At 43.4% G+C, this 20,873-nt stretch overlaps 1 protein-coding gene across 1 annotated transcript in view; it reads right to left on the bottom strand.

Moving 5' to 3' along the window:
* FAM171A1 (family with sequence similarity 171 member A1) overlaps positions 1–20,873 on the bottom strand; it is a gene marked incomplete at its 5' end in the record, with an annotated part of 29,273 nt that overhangs the window by 3,818 nt on the left and 4,582 nt on the right. The window contains one exon of the mRNA XM_019663410.1: positions 2,147–2,263. Within this exon, the coding sequence (XP_019518955.1) occupies positions 2,147–2,263 (117 nt within the window). The remainder of the gene's footprint in view (positions 1–2,146; positions 2,264–20,873) is intronic.

Here is a 20,873-nt window from a genome sequence, read left to right as displayed (position 1 = left end):
GGTACTTCAACTGAGACTCTTTGCGTTCAATAGTTGTAAGAATGTATGTAATGTCACTGACAAGAGATGCACAGCAACAAAAAAAAACCTCCGCAGATTACGGTATTTGGGCTTTTCCTGGTGCTCAGGTGTCCTGGCAGTGAACCCAAGGTGGGAAGGAAGGAATGTGGTTTCCAGAGTAGCATGGTTCTGATGAGTAAAGACCATAAACACCCGTTTACTTATTGATTGTTGATATTCTAAGGGTTGGATTTCTTCAAAAGTCTTTGGAAGGAGACATATTTTGTAAAAGCTTGATAAATCCAAGGAGGTTTTAACTAGCTTTTCAAAAATAGTGACACTACTTAAGCTCAAAAGAGAACACCACTCTCTCCCAAATAAATTCACTTCAGTGGGGTGGACTTAATATTTACACAAGTTGGAAAACTATCTGACAGCTACTTCCTGCCTTAATCATTCAGAGAAACAATTTTTTACCCAACCTCCACAGGCATAGGCAAAGCCTTGGCAGGGATCACCAAGAAATCTGGGGTACACATAAAAACCATTTCCAAATAACTGAAGCTCATTTCCTTTACGTATTTAAAACGTGACTATTTTAACTTCTGCCAGTGGAGATCTTTACAAAATTCACAGCCATGCTTCATTTCCTTCTTGACCGGAGAATTCAAGAGGAAAGCCCTAATTATTTTCTTGGTGGTCTTGGGCTCATGAAGGAGGCATAGCATCATTGTAATTTGTTTTAATAAAAGCGATGGTTGTGAGGTTACCAACATGTGTGTTTCTACATGAAATGCAATGAGGGGGCCATGCTATGCATGCTTTTCACAGCTTTTCCCCTCTTCCCTCATTGCTAGGAAGCGTGTGGACCTGCACCCAGGACTTCTTGCTCACCTCTTTACCAAAGTACTTATTTATCTGTTGCATGATGGGAAACTGAGAGCCAGGGTTTCTGAAACAGTTAAGTTCAATGCATGGGCTTTGTGGCCTCTGCTTTGGTACTTAAGGAATTTCTTTTCGTTCCTTCCTTACTCTTCATCCTTTTCTAGATATTTCAGACTTGCAGACTGAGGCATTTCTGTACCTGGTTCATGCCTATCTTGTTACAAGAACAAATACCATAAAGGGAGACACATACTCTCCAAACACAGACGGGACGTGTACATTTTCTCAGTAGGGGAATGTAAAGCAAACGGTGACAGTTTTTTCAACACCCATCTAGGAATGGCCTCCATCAAATTGCTTACTTTGGGAATCGCACTGTTTGTTCCAGTGACAAATCCATGACTAAAATATTTTGGACTCCCGTTTTTGGAACTGCCTTCATGGCTAATTTATGAGATACCTTTCAATCGTAACACATTTTGACCGAGGCTCAATCATCTACTGTATGCACCAGACTGGGACTCTTAAGATGTACCTAAGACAAATCAAAGGCACCCTCTGAGCCTAAAGATCTGCCGCCAGCGAAAAGTTTTACTAACGAAGGCAGTCTGAGTGATACGGATTCGAAAGGCATTCTGAGCAACACAGCCATCATGGCAAGAAATTTTCCCTAGGTGACTATTTTGAAAAACAATTCTGGAATACAGAATTTTATGCTGGAATAAAAAAAATAAATAAACTTCCAGTCACACTGTGAAAAATACAAGTTCATTCACATTTCCTAAATGTAAATGAATTTTCTTCTAGACACAAAACAATTGGTTGGCTTTGAAGCCTTTGGGAAATGCCAAACAGAGCTTTTTGCCCCAAGGAGCCGTCAAGGATGACTTTCTGTGAGTCCATATTGAATGAATGCCTTTCCCTATATGTTCTCTTACACCCGGCCACAGCTGTTTTCAGGAATTAGGGAGGAGGTCTGCACCGCCTCTGAGGGCTTTAGATTAAGAATTTCCTATGGCAGCTGTCTGAGAAACACGGAGACACAAGACAAGATGATTTTCTACGCGTTATTCTTATCCGAGATGGGAAAGTTCCAACCAGAACTCCTCCAACCCCATGAAATACCTTAGGTTCATCATTTGGTTTTTCAGACTCTCAGTTTTGAGTTAAGATGTCGTGTGCCCGCTGAAGTTATTTTCAAAAGCTTGGATTCCTCCAAGACATTCCTGCCCCATGACCCCGGGTTCTGGCTTCGTGTTACCTGGTTTGGGAGGAGACATGGCTGCCACCCAGTACCCCAACTGAGGGGCAATGTATGTCCACGTCAGCTGGCTGCCTTCCTGGTGCACGAGGCCTAGGCCACTCTTTAGCCACGTTCCTGTGGGGTGCACAAAAAAACAAACAAGCAAACAAAATAAACACAAAACTTCAGCTCTAGGCACGTTAAACTCCTATGTAAGACTTAAGCATATTGTATAAGCCACCTTAAACGTCATCTTTATAACCCATTAGATAGCCAAAAGGGTCTGGTCGCCACCTAGAGGCTGCACACAGCTTTCTGTAGAGATTCTTTTCAACGCCCTTCAGGGGCAAGTTGAACAACTTTTGCTTTTCAGTTTTTCTTTGCCTTCCTCATTAAATTCCCTTTAGCTACTTTATCAAACATCCCTGCTTCCAAACACAGATAAGTTTGGCAGAAGCCTTTGGAGTTTAGTAGGAGAATAAAGGTAGCATGATTGGGGTTTGTGGAAGTAGAAAGAGGGGGAAATCCAGCACTGTTTATACTCTTTATCTTCAAGGAAGAGAATTTCCTATCCAGAATCACAGACTGGCTACATCAGGATCACTTAGGGAAGGTTTTGTTTTTTTTAAATATAGATTGCTCGGTCCCATCTTTGCAAATTCTGACCCAGTACACCTTGCCTAGGTAAGAATTTTTAAAAGCTTCCAGTTGGTCCTGATGCTGGGAATAAGTCTAGGTCTGTGCCCTGTCTTCCAGTTATTAGTTTAATTAGTAACATTAATGAGTACCTACTATGCACTGCCTAGTCACAGTGGATGTTTATATACAGTCATTCCTTCGTATGCAAGGGGGATTGGTTCCAGGATCCCCTGTGGATACCAAAACCCACGGATACGGAGGGCCGGCAGTACATTCTAATTCCCACAACAACTCTTACAGAGCTGGACTTACTTTCCCTTTTTGGATGAGGAAACTGAAGACTGGTGAGCTATGTAACACTTCCAAGGCCTCGCAGAGGTCAGGGGCAGAGCAGGGGTCCCTAGGTCAATTGGTCCTCAAAGCCGGTACTCTTTCTTCCACTCTCCCCAGCTGCATCTCCTATAAACCTTCCTGGCATTGGATGGCTTCTTCACTTTGTATGGTTTCTAGGAGCAGACTCATTGCCCAAGGCCACTTGGCTGCCACCTGTCTCACCCGCTTAGAGAGAACCTTGCTTTGAGGCCCATGATGCAGGCTGGCAGCAGAACCAAGGGAGCGTGCTGGCCAGGCCCTCCAACGCCACGTGCACACCTGCCCGACCCACCAGCAGAGACACTGCTCTGCCTCTGTGCCCATCGGTCACTTACTGCTCTGCCTCTGTGCCCACAGTGCTCCTGCCCAGCTCAGCGGGCTCCTGCGGTCATCCACCACCTGAAACGGCCAATGTGGCTAGCCCTGTCCACTTGAGAACTAAATGCACCAACTGTGCACCAAATATTCTACCCTCCGGGCTCCAAACCCTTGTCTTGCTTGTGTACAAACACCACTGAGGTGGCAATCGTGGATTTTTTTCTTCCACCATAAGAAAGAAACAATAGTTGGGGCTGCTTCTAGGGTCTATCAGTTGCCATAGCAACATTCAAATGTAACGGGTGGAAAGGTACGTGGTAATGTCTCCAAGCTTGCACACCTCCTCCTCTGCTCAGACTGCAGCTGAACAAAGGAGGAAGACAAGAAGCCGGGGGCGTCAGCACATGCTTTGCATCGTCCAACCATCCCATGCAACAGGCTGAATCGTGGCTCCAGACGGTTTCAATTCAGGTTAGACGAAAACACAAGTTAGATGAACATACTCTAAATTGAGTGTGAGAACAAGGATGCCCAATTCCAACTCCACGAACCCAGAGATGATTAAGCCACTCAGAGCATCACTTTCTTCTCCAGGGCTACTGAGGGAACAATGGACATTTCACACAGGAAGAGAAAGGGTTTCTATGTTTGGTAAAAAAGTTTCCCTGAAGGTAGAGAAAGGGATTGTTTGTGACCGGCCCTCGGGGACCCCATAGTTTAGCTCCTGACTTGCATACCACACCCCACTCCCACACACGCTCTGCCACAATAACAACCCTGCCAGGATCTCCCAATCGGCCAGGAAGTGGCCTTGCATTCTTTGGTTTGCAGTTCTCCCCAGATTAGAGCCTTGAGTCACTGCTCTTTGAATGGAGCGGATGCTGGGTTAGGCTAAAGGAGACCCAGAGGGAAAGAGCTGGAAGCTCAGAGTCCTCCGTCCTGCTCACTCAAGGGGCAAACCACCTAACTGGGCCACTAAGTGGCATCTGTCTTCTACAACACAAGCACATCAATTGGAAACACTTTAAAAACACCCCCAGTGATACTGGGGGCAAGCCCAGCGGGTGGATACACACACACTCGACCCAGCTAATGAGTCCCCAAGTCCAGCCTCGAGGGTCCTCTGTCTGGCGCAGTGGTGGCTGCCACAAAGGCCAGTGACTGAAGGACACGCTGCTGCTTTGGGAGCATGGGGAGCAAAGAATGCCACTTGGGGTGGGTGCATCAGGCTTCTGGGTGAGTTAAGCTTTGATGAACAGGCAGGATTATCAGTTGGGGGGTGGGGGTAGGGCGGGAGCACAGAGAAAGAGGAGAGTCATGTGGATGGGGGCTTGTAAGATGAAGAGGGCGGGGTGGAAATTCAGGGCGAAAAGGAGGGAGGGAACAACTGGGCGGGAGCTGGAAAGGCGTTTGGTGTCTGCCTGCCAAGGGCTGGGCAGGGCTCCCAGTGCCGTCAGCATTGGGAGGCCACCGGGACCTGTATGTGGAGGCACAGCTGGGCACAGCTTTTCTCACCACCTGCCCCTCCCCCCCCAACCCCCTTAGTTTTTCTGAGGTCAGTCCTCACCCCGCACACTTTGACCAAAACCTGCAACGTTGCCAGTGACTGTGGTGCCAACCTCACAGTTTCTCTCCCTTCCAAAAAAAATCTAGCCATCTTTCAAGGTTCAAGTCACGCCACGTGTTTTCCCGAGTTCCTCCAGCTTCCAGGATCTTCCACATCGGGGCCTACTAAGGCACATGTTACTGCGCCATCGATTTTCCAGAAACATTCATTGCCTCAGTTGCTAACCTGTTGTCTTGTCTTACCTCCTCTATCAGACTGCAGGCTCTGAAAGGGTGGGCTGGGTCTTATATTCCTGTCTTCTCAGCACCCAGAAATATCCTTGGTGTAGGAACTCAGCAGTACTTGGGAACGAACCCAAGCCAGACGTGTGTGCTACCCCCACAACAATACCAGGCAACTTGCTGTGAAAAGCTGATGTGGCCAGCAGGAAAGACCTCCTGACGGAAATGCAGCTCAGATCAGGCTTCTGCCCTTTCCAACAAAAGGGAACAGAGCCAGGCGGGAAAGAGGCATTTATTTTGGCCTAAGTTTTCCGTAAAATGTACCCGTATTCAGGGAATAAAGGGTGACGTGATGCTGTCTTGGGCCTCAACAATCATGCTGTTATTGGCAAAAGCCATTTCCAAGCGTTCTGTGTTTTGTGAGTGGAAATCAGCTACAGGGAACACGAGAATGAATGAATCGCATACTAGGAACATATGCTCCTGGTGACTGAAATCCTGATGCCGCAGGGCGAGGAAGCTGTCCCCACCTGAGGAGCTGGCACACATAAGGAGCAACTTGTGCTCACGGCTGGGGAACTAGTGCTGGAACGTTCCGTGGCGATGCTGACAGCACAGCAAACAGATCTCTGTACAGTCTCTCTTGTTGGATGAGGTTACGTGACTGCTGGACCTGTGGACAGGGTGCCAAGTGGGGACCCTCTCAGCCCCACGGGGGCCCCAGGCTCCACTCAGACAAAACAGGTTGCTTCTGCTGTGTGGACGAAGGAAACCTCCAACTGGGTTCTCTTTGTCTGCCCTGCTGAGTCCTGGATGGGGCTGCCTCTGGATGCTTCTAGGTCAGATCAACTGCCCGAAGGGATGTCCTGGTTAATTAAGCCTGTCTCCTCTGTGGTCCAGACACAGAGCAGCCCCTTAATATCGTAACAGCAGCCTGGCAGCTGTTTCCTCCATCCCACTGCACTCCTGTGCTTCTCTGTCTCCTTGTTTTAGCCGAGTCCTTCCGAGCCTCTTCCATCACTCCCTTTGGAGGGCTTGCTACTGACCCACTCCATGTCCTTTTACACAAGTGGGCGGGCAATGGAGGCAGTTGCTGGGCCATGCGGTATCCAGCTGGGTCACCTGGCGAAGGTGTGCAGGGAAGGCCCTGCACTTCTTCGTGCCTACCCCTTCCACCTTGGCCCAGTTAAGTTGCCTTCATGCACAGCTGCTCCTGCACAGAGTGGGGTGGCCAGCTGTTTGTGGGTCTGTGGGGAGTAGGCTTGTGGCCACGAGCGCCCCTTTTCTCTGTCCAAGGCCCGTGGTGTGTCTATTACTGGGACTGTATGTGAGTGACAGTTACATAGCAATCCTTCAGGAATCATCAAGGAATGAAATTCTGCACTACTGAAATTTCTAGAATGTTCAGTTTCAAATAGTTTTTAAAGCATTTGAATTCTTTAATGTTCTTTTTCTTTAATGGACTTTTAAGCAGAAATCAACATATAAAAGATAAAAGACAAGCTGCATCAAGACGAAGAGAAATCCCCTCTCCCCCATGGCAACCCCGAGACATCTCCTGAACATGCTTTGGAATCAATTCTTCTCTGTAACTTGGGACTTATTTGCAAATTTGAAAGGGATGTTTTATGTAACTCTAAAAAGTATTATTCACTCCTGCCTTATAAAATAGGATATAATTTTGAGTTTTCATGACTCAGGGTCATATTATGATTAAATACAATGCTAGGCTCTAAAATACTGATGACTGTAGGGTCCCACTTTATTGTTTGTTCTGACACTAAATACCCGCCACCTGCTCCTATGTATTTCTGTCACTTTGTGCTGTTATCAGTGTGTCTGTTATCAGCTCTGCTCCCTCACCACCAATAACTCCCCAGTTCCCCAGCCAAGGAGACGGGTTATTGGGAACTAGATAACCCACCTCATTAAAATTGTCTCTGGAAGAATGTCCACAGGCAGTGTGAGGGACTGGGAACAAAACTGGATATGGAACAATGGTATTCTGAGTCCAAGTTCAGTCAGTCAGTCAGTCAGTATGTATGTATGTATGTATGTATTTTTCTTCAATACCACACTCACAGATTGGTTTTTGTCTGAATGGTCATTCTCTAGAGTTAAGCCTTACACAACGGAAAGATTTAGAGATATTTTCAAGAATAAATACTTTGTTGAACAATCGTCCTGATCTTTTGAAGACAAGTTATGTATTCAGCTGGCAAGGTTCATGGTGTATAAAGCACTGTGAGTTCTTAACTTGGAAGCTACATTTCACTATGATGATTATTACACTCAGTAATTGACAGGCAGAAAAAGATGTGCCTTATGTGTTCTGTACGATCTGATGGGGTCTCTCAGCAGTCACCAGGGGTCCTGCTTTCTTGCTTGGTTCCCAAGCAGTAACAAAATCAGCTTTTATTTGGAAAATATAAAGAAAAGTGAGTTTACAAATGTAACAAATGGCCACCAAAAAGGAAAAGAACTCTAAAATATGGAAAAGGGCCCAAAAAATGCAATGTCTAATTTGAATACGACCTAAAGGGCTCAGATTTCCCTGGCTTTTCCTGCTTGGAAGTCCCTATTTTCCGCAGCCAGGCCTACCTCATCTCAGCATTTGGTAACAAGCAGAAAAACCTGCTATTAGGAGCACGATTGATTTTGAAAAGAAAAGGGCAAGTGAAGATCCACACTTTACCAGATTACAAATTGAAGCTGGTACTTTGCACAGCAGCCAATGCACGGGGACACAAGTTACTGCTCTTACCTGGGATGTATTAGCATGTCAGACGGACCTCAGAACACTGGGCAGATAAAAGTCCAGCTATAAAGGGTCAACTGGCTGCACGGATGACTTCCCCAAAATCACCCTGGGTGCAAATTCCAGCTTTGCCACTTTCTAGCTGTGTGAACTAAGGATTTGCCAAGGATGGCACAGGAAAGAAACTAAAGGTCCCTGGTGACATCGCTGAGCCCTGGGGGCAGTCCTGGAGCCACCTGTTTCACATCCCTTTTGCCATGTGAACAGTGGACATCCTCATAGTCCAAACACTTGTAGTTGGGTGTTCTTTTTTTTTCATGCAGACAATATACTCTGACAGTCTTCCCAAAAGAGGATGGAGTGAGTTCTACTAGATCCATAAGCTGGGACACATGAAAACATTCCACAGCCACTCAGAAAACCCATCTCAAAAAAACTCTACTGAGAAAAAGGTGAAGCCACTTCTACCTAAATTTTCACAGTGAAATATTGTGGAACCTTTATGGTGAGAAGCGAGGCATGTATATGCATGACACAGGCATGAACTCAGATAGTAGGAACCTATGGCTGTCTTGCCGCTCAGCAGTTGGCCATAGCCAGTAACCATCTCCTCGCTGGAGCTGTGGTGACTCTGAATAATCAGCCTGGCATAGGATGGGCATCGGCTTGTTGGAGGAACACTCCTCTTAAGAGGTATGCACCTCTTAGATCCATAGATAGTACTTATTAATAATAATAATAATCATAATAATGATAATAGCTATCATTATTATGATTATTGTTAATTTTAATTATAGGGCCTCTCCAGATTCCTGAATACGCTAAATTTCTCTACAAACCAGATGACTTACTTTTCTGGGCTTTCATCTGTATTATCTTAAACTATAACCTCTACTATACTTTTCTACCAGCTGTACCTACAGACGTATCAAGGTCTAAGTCTCTTTTATTACATGCTTTAACAAAACTGGGACAGGATCACTCACTAAAATCAGATTATCAGAACCCATTAGCCCTAAGCCACATTCATCAGAACAGCAGAAACAGTGACCATTTCTACTTTTATGATAGTGGAGTAGCCGTCTTTTTTCCCAAATTGAAGTCTATGCCTTTGAATAGCTATGTTTCCTTCTTTGAAATTATTTTTCCATGCAATCTATGTGGAAGAAACATTCCTTGTTAATTACATAGCAAAGCATTTACCTGGTGGTCAATTATCTACCCATTCTTGTGAAAGCAATCAAACTGGAGAGAAAAAGTTACGTACAGATGGCTGGGTTCTTACAGCTCCAGGCAAGTGCATTTTATGACTGGTTTAAACAAGAATAAAATTAAGGGCAACTTGCTATCACCAACAATATTCTGTTACAAGCATAAACTCACAGGCATGTCAAACTATTAGAAATTAAAACAAGAAATGACTCTGTATTCAGCTACAACATGTTCCCAGGGTATTTTTAGGGTGATTTTTGAGAAACAGATTCTTAAAAATAAACATGATCTAAGCAATAGATCCCCCTCACCGCCCCACTTTAAGCTTTTGCTGAGTTATCACAAGACTTACGGAAACAAGTTTTAGGAGACAGCAATCATGGGAAACCATAAAAATTCTGGCAGAGGTATGCAAAGCTTATGCCTTAAATAGGTAGCCAGAGGTAGTAGGATACATAATAGCATTAATAAAATTTAATGAGAGAATTCTGAACTTACAATAGGTATATATAAATTTTCCAGAAAATAGTATCAGAGTCCAGGCTAATTAGACCCATATGGAGAGAAATTTTGTTCACTACCCACTAACTCCCATATCCATCCTGCAATTACATCTCAGAAGGGATGGGGGGGGGTGGGGAAGCAGACCAGGGTTCCAGGGGGCACGGACACTCATCCCCAGCATTAGAAAACTCGCTCAAAATGAGAGATAGCATAACAGAGAAGTTCGCAAACTTCTGGATAGATGTGGCAGGATGCTCTAAGCCAGTCCTTGTTAAAGGGCTTGTTACAATGGCGATCTGGTTAAAATGCAGACTCTGACTCAGTGGGTCTGGAGTAAAGCAGAATATTCTGTAGTTCCAACAGCCTCCCCATCTGCCCACCACACTTTGAGTAGCAAAGCCCTAAATTATGAGCACATTTGTGGGTGTGGTGATTCTCCACAAAACCCGGAGGCCATTTCCCGTTGTGTTACCATGGTATATCAACTGGGCAGCCAGTGCTTGAAGCAACATGGGAAACATTTCTAATATATTTAAAAGAAATGTCCTAGTCACTTGTCAGACGACAGGCCAGGAGCTGGCAAACTAAAATACAGCAGGTCCTCGAATAATGTCAATTGGGTTCATGTCTCACATTGATGAGATGCTAGAGGAAGTTAACTCTTGTTGATGTCACTCAGCCTCTTGGTACAATGGGTTTCATTAAACGTTGTTTCGCTTACGTTGCAGCTTCCAAGAACCGATGGAGGATGATGTCAGGTGAGGACTTATTGTATCTACAGACACTGTTGTGCCCTTGTGTCAAGGAGCAGTGCCTCAGGTGTGGTCAGTAGGTTCTAAACTGTAGACCTTTGAGTTGACTGTTTTTTCTGCCCAGAATGTTGTACACCAAGACACTCCCATGTTAGGTACCTACTTTAGGATCTCAGCTCAAATGTCACCTCTCCAAAGGCTCCGACCAGCCAATCACTCCCTCTGATGTCACTCTGTTTCATTGTCTGACAGTATTTATGCCATCTGAAGGAAACTGGCTCATGGTATCCATTTGGAACAAAAGCTTCACAATGACACGGACCTTCCCTGACTTGTTTTGTCATTGTTTTATCCCACGACTCTAGAACAGAATAACATCTGGCCCAAAGAAGATATTCAATAAATGTTTGCAGAAACTAGTGTATTGTTCGATTTTTTTTAAAAAAGAGGAACCTAGAATTCCATGGCAACTCTTATGACTTTTAAATGTTGGCAGTAAATTAAAACACAACAAACAAACAAATGCCCCCAAAATCAAGCGTGTGGGCCAAACCGGACACATCTGGGAATGGGTGGCTGTGCTGCACTCCCACGTTTTGTCCATTATTCTATTACGCTACATTAAGTCTTGGCATGGAAGCAGGAATGCACGAAAATCTGATATACTAGAAAAGGAAGGGGAGTTGAAGTCTGAAGGAAGTCTGGTGCTGCGTCTCCCCTTTTCCACTCCTTACATCTGTGTGTGAGCACTTTCCTGGGCTGAGTTTCAGCTTCTTTGTGATGAAGGAAGATTGTAACCTCCCCTCCCCCACCCATCTCCCAGGTTGTATTGAGAATAGTGATGAGAACTGTTGGTTTACAGTAACACCTGTTTTGCTAATGGGTAAGCTCAGCTGGGAATGAGTAGACAAAAAAAAAACAACAACAAAAAAAACGCTTTTGCCAAATGACCCATTTCCCACCCCACCCCCCTTCAGTTATGGGCACACTTCAAACGGCACATTTGAAAAGGCCGGGCCGCTTCGTACAGCTATTGCCAAGCAAGCAAACTAGAAGCACGTTTTGTGCAGACTGGGTTTGTACTATGTGTGTGTTCCGTATATGTGTGTGCACACAAATAATTTTAAAGGGGTGATTCAAGGGGAGGGGCAAATAGAAACAAGGTATTAACAACTTAAACACGCCTGGAAAAATGTGTCAGGCACTTTATGTAGTATACATTACCTCTCTTCAGTTTTATACAACCTTGAAAGGTAGGTATTCTAAGGTCTCATTTTTGAGGCTAGAAAGGTTTGGTGCAGAGAAGTTAGTGATTTGCCCAAGGACAGGCCCACCGCTGACATTTGCAGAACTCAAGGCAAGAGTACAAATGGAGGTCCATATGCAATAAATCTAAATAGTAAAAGTTATAAAACAAGCGATCACACCGTTAAATAAATGTGTCCTCCTCTCCCACCATAACTTTCTAATAACCTAAAGGCCAAGGTCCAACGCAGAATTCTTAGATTCCACAGAATACGTGCGAAAGCAGTGTTAGCTTGCGACGAACCCCGCTTCTCAACTCACCCCCAGCCACGTGACCCCCAGCTCCCATGTCCAAGCTCACTTCCCAGCCAGCAGCCACTCCTTGGCCATGCCTTTGGCCTGGGGGTGTGCACATGGCATGTATATATGGGTGGAGAAATCTGCCCTTGGGAGGTGGACTTGGGGGAGAGGGCCTGGAAGCCAGCTTAGGCCTGTTGGGCAGGAATTCTGGGGTCTTAGGTATCAAGAGGGTGTTCTAGAAAGGTGAGGCTCAGCTTCCAGGTGGCCACATCCCTTGTCCCATGGGAAAGGGTACAGCTGGACGAGGGACAGAGCAAGGCCCTCTAAAATGAGGGTCTTTAGGCAGGGTCCCTCTTGCTTTACCCAAAGGGCAGTGCCACTAAGAGATGAAATGTTATTCTAAAAGATAAAATGACCTATCTTAAAGGTTTTTACAGTAATGTATATTTTTCCAAGATTAAAATCTTAAGTGTTGATGAAACTTTGCCTAAACTAGATTCCAGGCCAGGACTACCTTTCATACCAATGATTTCCAGATCTGATTAATATACGAAATCACTTTTAAAAGAAAAAAAAAATTCCCAAACAATGTGTTGAGCTTATTTAAAAAAAAAATCATAATGGGTTAAAGATGCCCTAATATAAAAGAGCTTAGTTCATACAAAAGTATAAAACCAAAACAAATTGGTAAAAGAAACAGGCGGCAAAGTTTCAAAATAAAATTCAAATTAAAAACATCCATTCAATGGACACCTGATGACATGCAACTGAAGGGAACTTGTTTGCAACATAAATTTTCCTCTTTGAACATACTTTGACTTCACGTTTCCTAACTATGATGGGGTTGTATCCTTTATGGGCGACATGGACTGCTGCTCAGTTCCTATTAGTCCGATTCTATCAGTAATCTATTCATAAATGGAAATTCACGCAATAAAAATATCCGATGGTTTTAAATTCTGTACTGAGAGGGAGGGGGGAAGGGGAAGGGGCTGAGGGTGGTCAAAAGGTACAAAATTCCAGCTCTAAGATAAGTACTGAGGGGAAAATGGCCAGCATCTGGAGTATACTAGTTAACACCGCCATACGGTATATGTGAAAGTTGTTAGACAGGACAGCCTGCGAGTTCTCGTCGCGAGGAAAACCCTTTTTTTCTCTTCTTTTTTTGGGGTATCTCTATGAGATGACGAGTGTTAAATCAAGTTACTGCGGTAAGCATTTCACAGTATATGTAAATCAAGTTATTATGCCGTACACCTTGAACTTACACAGTGTGGTACGTCAATTCTATCTCGGTAAGACTGGAAAACATTCTGTATTGAATCCAGATGATGCGGAATATTTCTCATGTTAAGTTTTAAGAGATTTTTTTTTATCAAAACCCAAACCCCAGATTTAAAAATCCTGGCGGACAATTCCCAGATCCCAAAGAAGCCCTCGGGGTCTGCAGGCTCCCGTTGGACAAACATGGGATCTTACTCAGGGAAGCCTGGACATCTGGCCCTTGGTCCATCCGAAGTCCAGGTCCTCAGTTTTCTCCTCCATCAAGTAAGGACAACACCATCGGGTGCTGTAAAGACCAAGCGTGCTGAGTTGTGACCGAGGTCAAGAGCAGGGTGGGTTAATGTTTAGATGGACAGCCAGCTGGTCTCACTTCCTAGGGAAACACCAGCTCTGCCTACCAGGGGGACTGATAATCCCACTTTACTCCAAATAAAAGGCATTACTTATCCTGAACCTTAAGAGTCATTTGGAAATATGGAAACAGCAATGACATTCAAAATACAGAACAGCTGATAGAGCATGGGTACCGACTCCTCAGACTGGATGCCTGGGACATCCCAGCTACTGGACAGTCCTGGCTGAGACTGGCAGATTCAATTCAAAGCCACTACGGCCTCACTGTACCTGTCCTTCTCTCTTATATCATGCTCCACCCCAAACGCACAAACTACGTAAATATGGGCAATGACCATTATACTGATAATGGCTAACATTTATGGAGCCCTTTACCGAGTGCCACACACTGTGGTACATGCTCTCCATCCATAATAATTCTATGAGTTAGGGACAATGACTGTTATTGTTCCCATTTTATATGTGAGAAAATGGAGGCCCCCAGAGGTTAAAGGTCTTGCTCAAGATCACACAGCTAGTAACCTGGGGAGAAGCCAGGATTCAGGTCCACGCTGTCTCAATTGCTGGACTCCATGCTGCCTGTATCCTATACGCCCCTGCTACACGTGCGATAACCAGTGCAATATTCAGATCTATCAAAAACATTTTACCTTTTAACCCCCCATTTCAGTGGCAAGAACTGAAAACAGAAGACGTTTTAAAAGTATTCGTAGGGAATAGTCAGTGGAATTGTAACAGCTATATACGATGTCAGAGGGGTAGTAGATTGGGGGAGGGGGGTATCACTTTGTGAGGAGTGAAATGTCTAAGTATTACATTGTTTTGTACACCTGAAACTAATAAAAAAAAAGTATTTGGTTCTGAAATAAAATTACGACAGCTTTACCTTCCTAATTATTTTCCACCTAGGCTGATATCAGAACGAGCATGTTATATGCAGTACTTAACAATAAAAACCAAACCAAGTAGTGGCAACGCAAGAGGCCTCCGAGGCATCTGCGTGATGCGGGAGCGGACAGGAGGTTGCCAACTTGCCACAGGTAATCCACAAAGTGAATGTTCCATAAGTGGTAGTTCAGAGCTGACATAACACAAGATGCATTTGTCTTTCAGGAGGACCATATTGAGCTATTGTGGCCCTAAGACCACAAAGCAGGCAGCAGTCATTTGTAAGGCTTGCCAAAAATGGCTTCAGTTAAAGGCAAGCATGGGAAGTCCCAGTTCTATACATGACACTTTAGGAAAATGAAGTCTCTAAAAACAGGGTTTCAAAACAAAAGGGGCCGCGAATGACAATACAGTCAATGTGATGGTATTAGTCTCTAAAAATTCTCATTTTGGGGGGGAGGGAGCCAGGGGGCTACAAACACAAAAGGCTTAACAACTCTTAGGAATGGATTGATATTATAAGATTGTTTTTTTGAGTTGCTAGGCAACGTCGACAAACAAATGTCTGTGATCTGAGATCACTCTTGCATTCGTCCTCCCCACGGGCAGCGCATGTGTTCCGGCGGCCTCACAGTCCTCTTGGACAATGGGAGTAGAACATCGCAACTGATGCTAATGGTCCATCGTGGCAAAAAGACAGATACCAATCTGTGTTGCAAACACAAATCACAGTTTGTTGGGCACCTGGCAGCCAAGGTCCCTGGCAAGACAATGTTTTCACTGGGCTGTCATCATTTACCCAAATTAAGTCCTTCAGCGTTCTTTTCTGTTACATCACTCAATCAGCTTTCTCTGCAGGTAAATTACTTTGCTTTTTTTGGTTCTTTCCTCCATATCTAATAAAAGCCCAATTCATTTTTATGGGAAATTTTAATATCTGGGGAAAAGAACGTAGAGACTTTTCCTGAGCGTTATTTCTTTGTTTCTACGAAATAGCTTTCACTGTGAGAAGGCCTATTTCAGATCATCTTTCTTAAGGATGTAAGTGGAACCACTTAGGGAAGTCTGCTTCTTTCTTTGTTTAATACCCTGAACTACGGAGTCTGTTCTTTTTGAAAAAAATTAAAGATGATGCGTAAGGTTCTAAAATTAATATCACAACGTAAATATATATTTAATTGTTAGAGAAATGAACTCCCTTCTTTTGTTCTAACTTTTGCCCACCCAATGTGATATAGTTAGTTCATCCTTGTCATTTAATCACTGCACCTCAGTATTGTACTATGTCACCTTCTATCTGGACAACATGGCTGATGCTATGTAGAAAAAAAGATAAGCTAGTGATGTTTTCATTTTCATAAAGTTACAAACATAACTTAGTGTTTTTAAGAATTCCTGCCCCTTCCTCCCTCCAAAAAACAATGAAATGGAAGAAAATCTTAGATCTGTATTTTAAATCAAGCTCCACCTTCAAGGGCAGGCTGGCTGTGACTTACCTAATAGGACTAGTTACTAGTTCAGTGAGCCCAGCATGAGCAGTAATGTTCACCATCAAAAGCAGAGACAAATCCACTCTAGGCCAATTATGAGTGGGTGCCCCTAGTGCCTGACACATATGCGCCATACATGATAAGAAGCTGGTTCAGTAACCACCATTTCTATAGCAACCCACGCGCACTCTGCAGCCTGCGTTTCGGGAAGGCAGTTAAAACTGGATTCTACAATGCAGCTTCACTTAGAACATGCTTTTAGTCCTGTCATCTCATTAGAACGAGAGGATTTAAATCTAATCACCTACATATCGTTAAACAGCAGAAACTCATCATGTACAGACTCTTACATCTTGATTGCTTTGCCATTCGATGTCAGTCGGCCACTTGAAATGCAAACCACTGACCTGATTTGCTTGTTCGTAAGGGACCATTCCCCAGGGCAACAAGTCAGATCGCAGTCTGACAACCCGGAACATCGGACAGCCATCTGCTGTCCCAGTTATAGAAGAAAGAGAGCAAATGCTTGTAAAAGCGAGCTGACATAATCCTCTCTGACTGTCCAGAAAGCCTCAGCTAAGATGCATTCACCATGACCAATAGAACTTCCTTTGGGTCATACTGGCCCCCTGCACATGACTGATAAGAAGGTGTGTACGTCCACTGTGTCCCATCCCCTCAGACTCCGTGACACCCAGGACACAGGCACTGGCATTGCATCACTTTTCAAAAGAGAGAGTTACCATTAGAGGATCATGCATGACAGATGGCTACCAAAAGGAAAAGACTTAGACTCACTAACTCGAGTCTTCTCTCGCACCACAAATGAAGTGGCATTTTAGCACAATGGCCCCAGCACTGCATGTAAATGCAGCAAGTTTCCCTTCTAGCATGCAAGTTGTACTTCTTAAAAAAAAACACCACATTTTTCCTGAGGATACATGTAACAATTAGCCAATTCATATTGTTGTAACATACTAGACAAAATCCAACTTTATGTTCTAAGAGTGTTAAATCTATTAGATCACCTTCCAATGAACATATGAGTTGAAATATGGAGATGCTAATTTTTTTATAATGGGAAATTCTTCTCCTGTTTGGAAAAAAAAAAATTAAAAGACAACTGTAGCCATTAAAAGAAAAAGACGACTGCAATAAATGGGAACGTCAAATACTGACTTCACTCTCATGGTGCTTGGAAGGGAGCGCCTCTACATTTTCTCCTGAGATTAAATGTTCACTTATCCAGCAGTCACAGACTGACATATTCCAGTTAGTATTAAAACGTGGATTTATTTTTCACATAGATGTTCCATGGAACTAAAAGAATTTCATCTCTCTTTCCAGAGTTGGAAATCTTGCTGTATAAAGAAGGTGTTGTCACTCTGGGCATCAATAGTCACTCTGGCTAAATGCTGGAGGGCCACCTGGGTAACAGAAAGGTACGAACTGTGACTGAATCAGGCACCCCCGTTTGGCCCTACAGAGCATAGTGTATAACTGCATTCTTACCCTAGAGTGGTAAGAACTTCCCTGTTGAATGCATTTTAGATCAAGAATCACAACATTTGTCTGTAATAGACCAGACAGTAAATGTTTTCCACTTTAGGGTCATACAGAGGGTGCCAAAAAATGTATACACGATTTAAGAAAGGCAAATTGTACTAAAATTGTAATACTCAACATATACCAATAACAAAAGATGAATACAACTCACGTTTGACTTCTGCAATTACAAGAGGTGCTCAAAGTGGTTCCCATCAGCGTCCAGACACTTCTGATTAGGGCGAACTACTGCTTGAGCAACATGGACCAAAGTGTCCATGTGTATACATTTTTTTTTGGCATCTCCCCCCACACCCCCACCCCCCGGTATAGTCTGTCGCAACCATTCCACTCCACCGGTGTGGTGAGAAAGCACTCATACAGCCCATATGCAAACAAATGGGCAGGGCTGTATTCCAATGTCTTAGTCCCTTCAGGCTGCTACAAAAAATACCATAGACTGGGTGGCTTATAAACCACAGAAATTCATTTCTGGAGGCTGGGAAGTTCAAGATTAAGGTGCCCCCCAATTCAGTGTCTGGTAAGGACCTGCTTCCTGGTTCATGGATTACACCTTCTCACTGAGTCTTCACGTGGTGGAAGGGGCCAGGGAGCTCTCTGGGGCACTTTTTATAAGGGTACTAATCCGGTTCATGAGGGCTAATGGCCTCCCAAAGGCCCCACCTCCAAACACTATCACATTGGGGATTAGGTTTCAACATGCAAATTTTTGGGGGGGCGGGGCGGAGGGGTGGGGGGGGGAATAAAAACATTCAGTCCATAGCATCCAATAAAATGTTATTAGGGAAGCTTACATTTGAATTTCATTTAAATTTTTTTGTGTCATGAAATTCTCTTCTTTGGATTCTGTCTTCAACCATTTAAAAATGTCAAAACCATTCTTAGCTTTCGGGCCATTGTTTGCTGACACTTAGGTGAAAATGTTTAACAGATTCACAAATTGCTATATCTGGCTGTTGAACACTTTGAAATCACAATTACCTAAACTTACCTCAAAGTAGATAATTTAAAGTGTTAAACCGGTTTGAAGTGATTATTGTATTTGAATTAATCATCAATAGCAGTTAATTAGTACATAGTGTTATATGCTTATGACATGTTCTGATTTTTCTCCTGATCTGATAATATTGCCTTGGAACTTTTCCTTTAAAAAAATTATTTATTTATTTTTAAAATTAGTTTCAGGTGTACAACACAGTGCAATAGTTAAACTTTTTACCCCTCAAAGTGACAAAACCCCTCCCCCAGTCCGCTGCCCCCCTCCTCCCGGAACTTTTTATTTCACTGAAATAATTTAATATTTACTGAAATAATATTATTAATTAAGTATAATAACAGTAAAAAAAAAGACCCTTATGAAATATGTAGGTTTCTATTGAGTTTAGTAAGTTAAAGAACATATGGTTTCTTTGAAATGTCCACCCAATCTTAAAGTTTTCAGAAAACATATCTTAATTCATTTGATTATTTTTGAATGACTATCCAAATGTTGGCTTTTTCTCTGCACACATGCAATCTGTTACAGCCAGAAATTTGGCAGTTGTATTTTTCACAGTAGATGCTAAGTTAAAAAGACCATTTCAATGGAGCTAGATCAACTACATGATGAAGATTTCCAATGCAAAAAGGCTGAATGCCATGCAGATTATATCCAAGGACAAAACAGAAAATTGGATCACTTCCGAGCCTTCACTGACTTGTATTTTATGTTAGCTTCCTGTTGCTGCTGTAACAAATTATCACAAACATAGGGACTTCAAACAACACAAATTTATTCCCTTGTAGTTCTGGAGCTCAGAAGTCTGATTTTTCTGGGTTACAGTCAAGGTATTGGCTGTAACCTCCTGGAGGCTCTGAACGGAGAACCCGTCTCCTTACCCTTCTCAGCTGCTCATGGCTGCCTGTATTTCTTAGCTTGTGGCCACTTCCTCAGTTTTCAAAGAGCATCATTCCAGTTTCTGCTTCTGTCACCACACTGCTATCTCCTCTGACTCTTGGAGCGTTGTGATTACAGTGGGCCCATCATTCCCCATCTCAAAAGTGTTAACTTAATCACATCTATACAATCCGTTTACCACATAAAGTAATATTCACAGGGTCCAGGGATTAGGATGGAGAGATATTTGGGAGGCCATTATTCAGCCTGCCACATATATCAAAAAACATTTTTTTAAATACATGTGTGTTGTGAGCTGTATACAACATAAGCTAATGAGAGAGGGCTGCTCCTTCTACAGACGGTGCTGCTCCACCTGCCATACGGCTATGACAGAACGCACGTATGAACCCTACAGAAAACTTCACTGAACAGCTGATCCTTGAACAACTTGGGGTTTAGGGGTGCTGATCCTCTGCACAGTCGAGAATCCTCGTATGAATTTTGGTTCCCCCCAAAACTTAGCTGTCCCTCAGGATCTGCAGGAGATTGGTTCCTGGACCCCTCACTTACCAAAATCCATGGATGCTCACGTCTGTTACACGACATGGCATAGATGAATGCATACAGTTGGCCAACCACATCCACAGACTCCCAACCACAGACTGAAATATGGTTTTCAATCCATGGTTGGTTGAATCCACGTATGCAAAACCCAGGAGTACAGAGGGCCGACTGTATATTTACTGAAAAAAAAATCTGCATATAAGTGCACCCATGCAATTCAAACCCGGGTTCTTCAAGGGTCAATTGTATTAGGAACATATAACCTTCTCGTATACTCCAACCCTATTCATCCATATTCAAATACAGTCATTCAAAAAAGAGATGGTAGGCAGGAGTAGAAGAATAATATAATAGCAGCAAGGATGGAGAAAATCCAATATAACGTCCCGTTCTTTGAACAAAAGAGCTCAAATCATCTTTCTTTTATTAAACACACACACACACACACACACACACACACACACAGAAACATGTAAAGATAAATTCTATGTATACAGTTGTCTTAAGTACAAATGCTACATTGTAGTATCTTAAGCTGCCCTGACTTTGAAAACATCTAAATGATCCTTATCTGATGCAACCATTCAAGGAACATTTTAGCTGGGTGCCTACAACGTGTCAGGAAAGGTTCTTGATTATCAGAATTTAAAAATAAGTAAGACCCAGTGAGGACACAGATAATAACTAGGAAACTGCAGAACTGCGCCCTTTTTTTTTTTTAAGATTTTTATTGGGGGAATTGGGGGAATGGGAACAGTGCTGGGGAATTGGGGGAAGGGGAACAGACAAGTTGCTGTCATCTTGTTCTTCAATCTAGTTGTGGAGGACGTTG

This window comes from Hipposideros armiger, unplaced genomic scaffold, assembly GCF_001890085.2.
Source record: "Hipposideros armiger isolate ML-2016 unplaced genomic scaffold, ASM189008v1 scaffold_390, whole genome shotgun sequence".
NCBI classification, from domain to species: domain Eukaryota; kingdom Metazoa; phylum Chordata; class Mammalia; order Chiroptera; family Hipposideridae; genus Hipposideros; species Hipposideros armiger.
The sequence above is the reverse complement of the archived record's forward strand: the minus strand, read 5'-3'. Positions and strand labels throughout refer to the sequence as shown.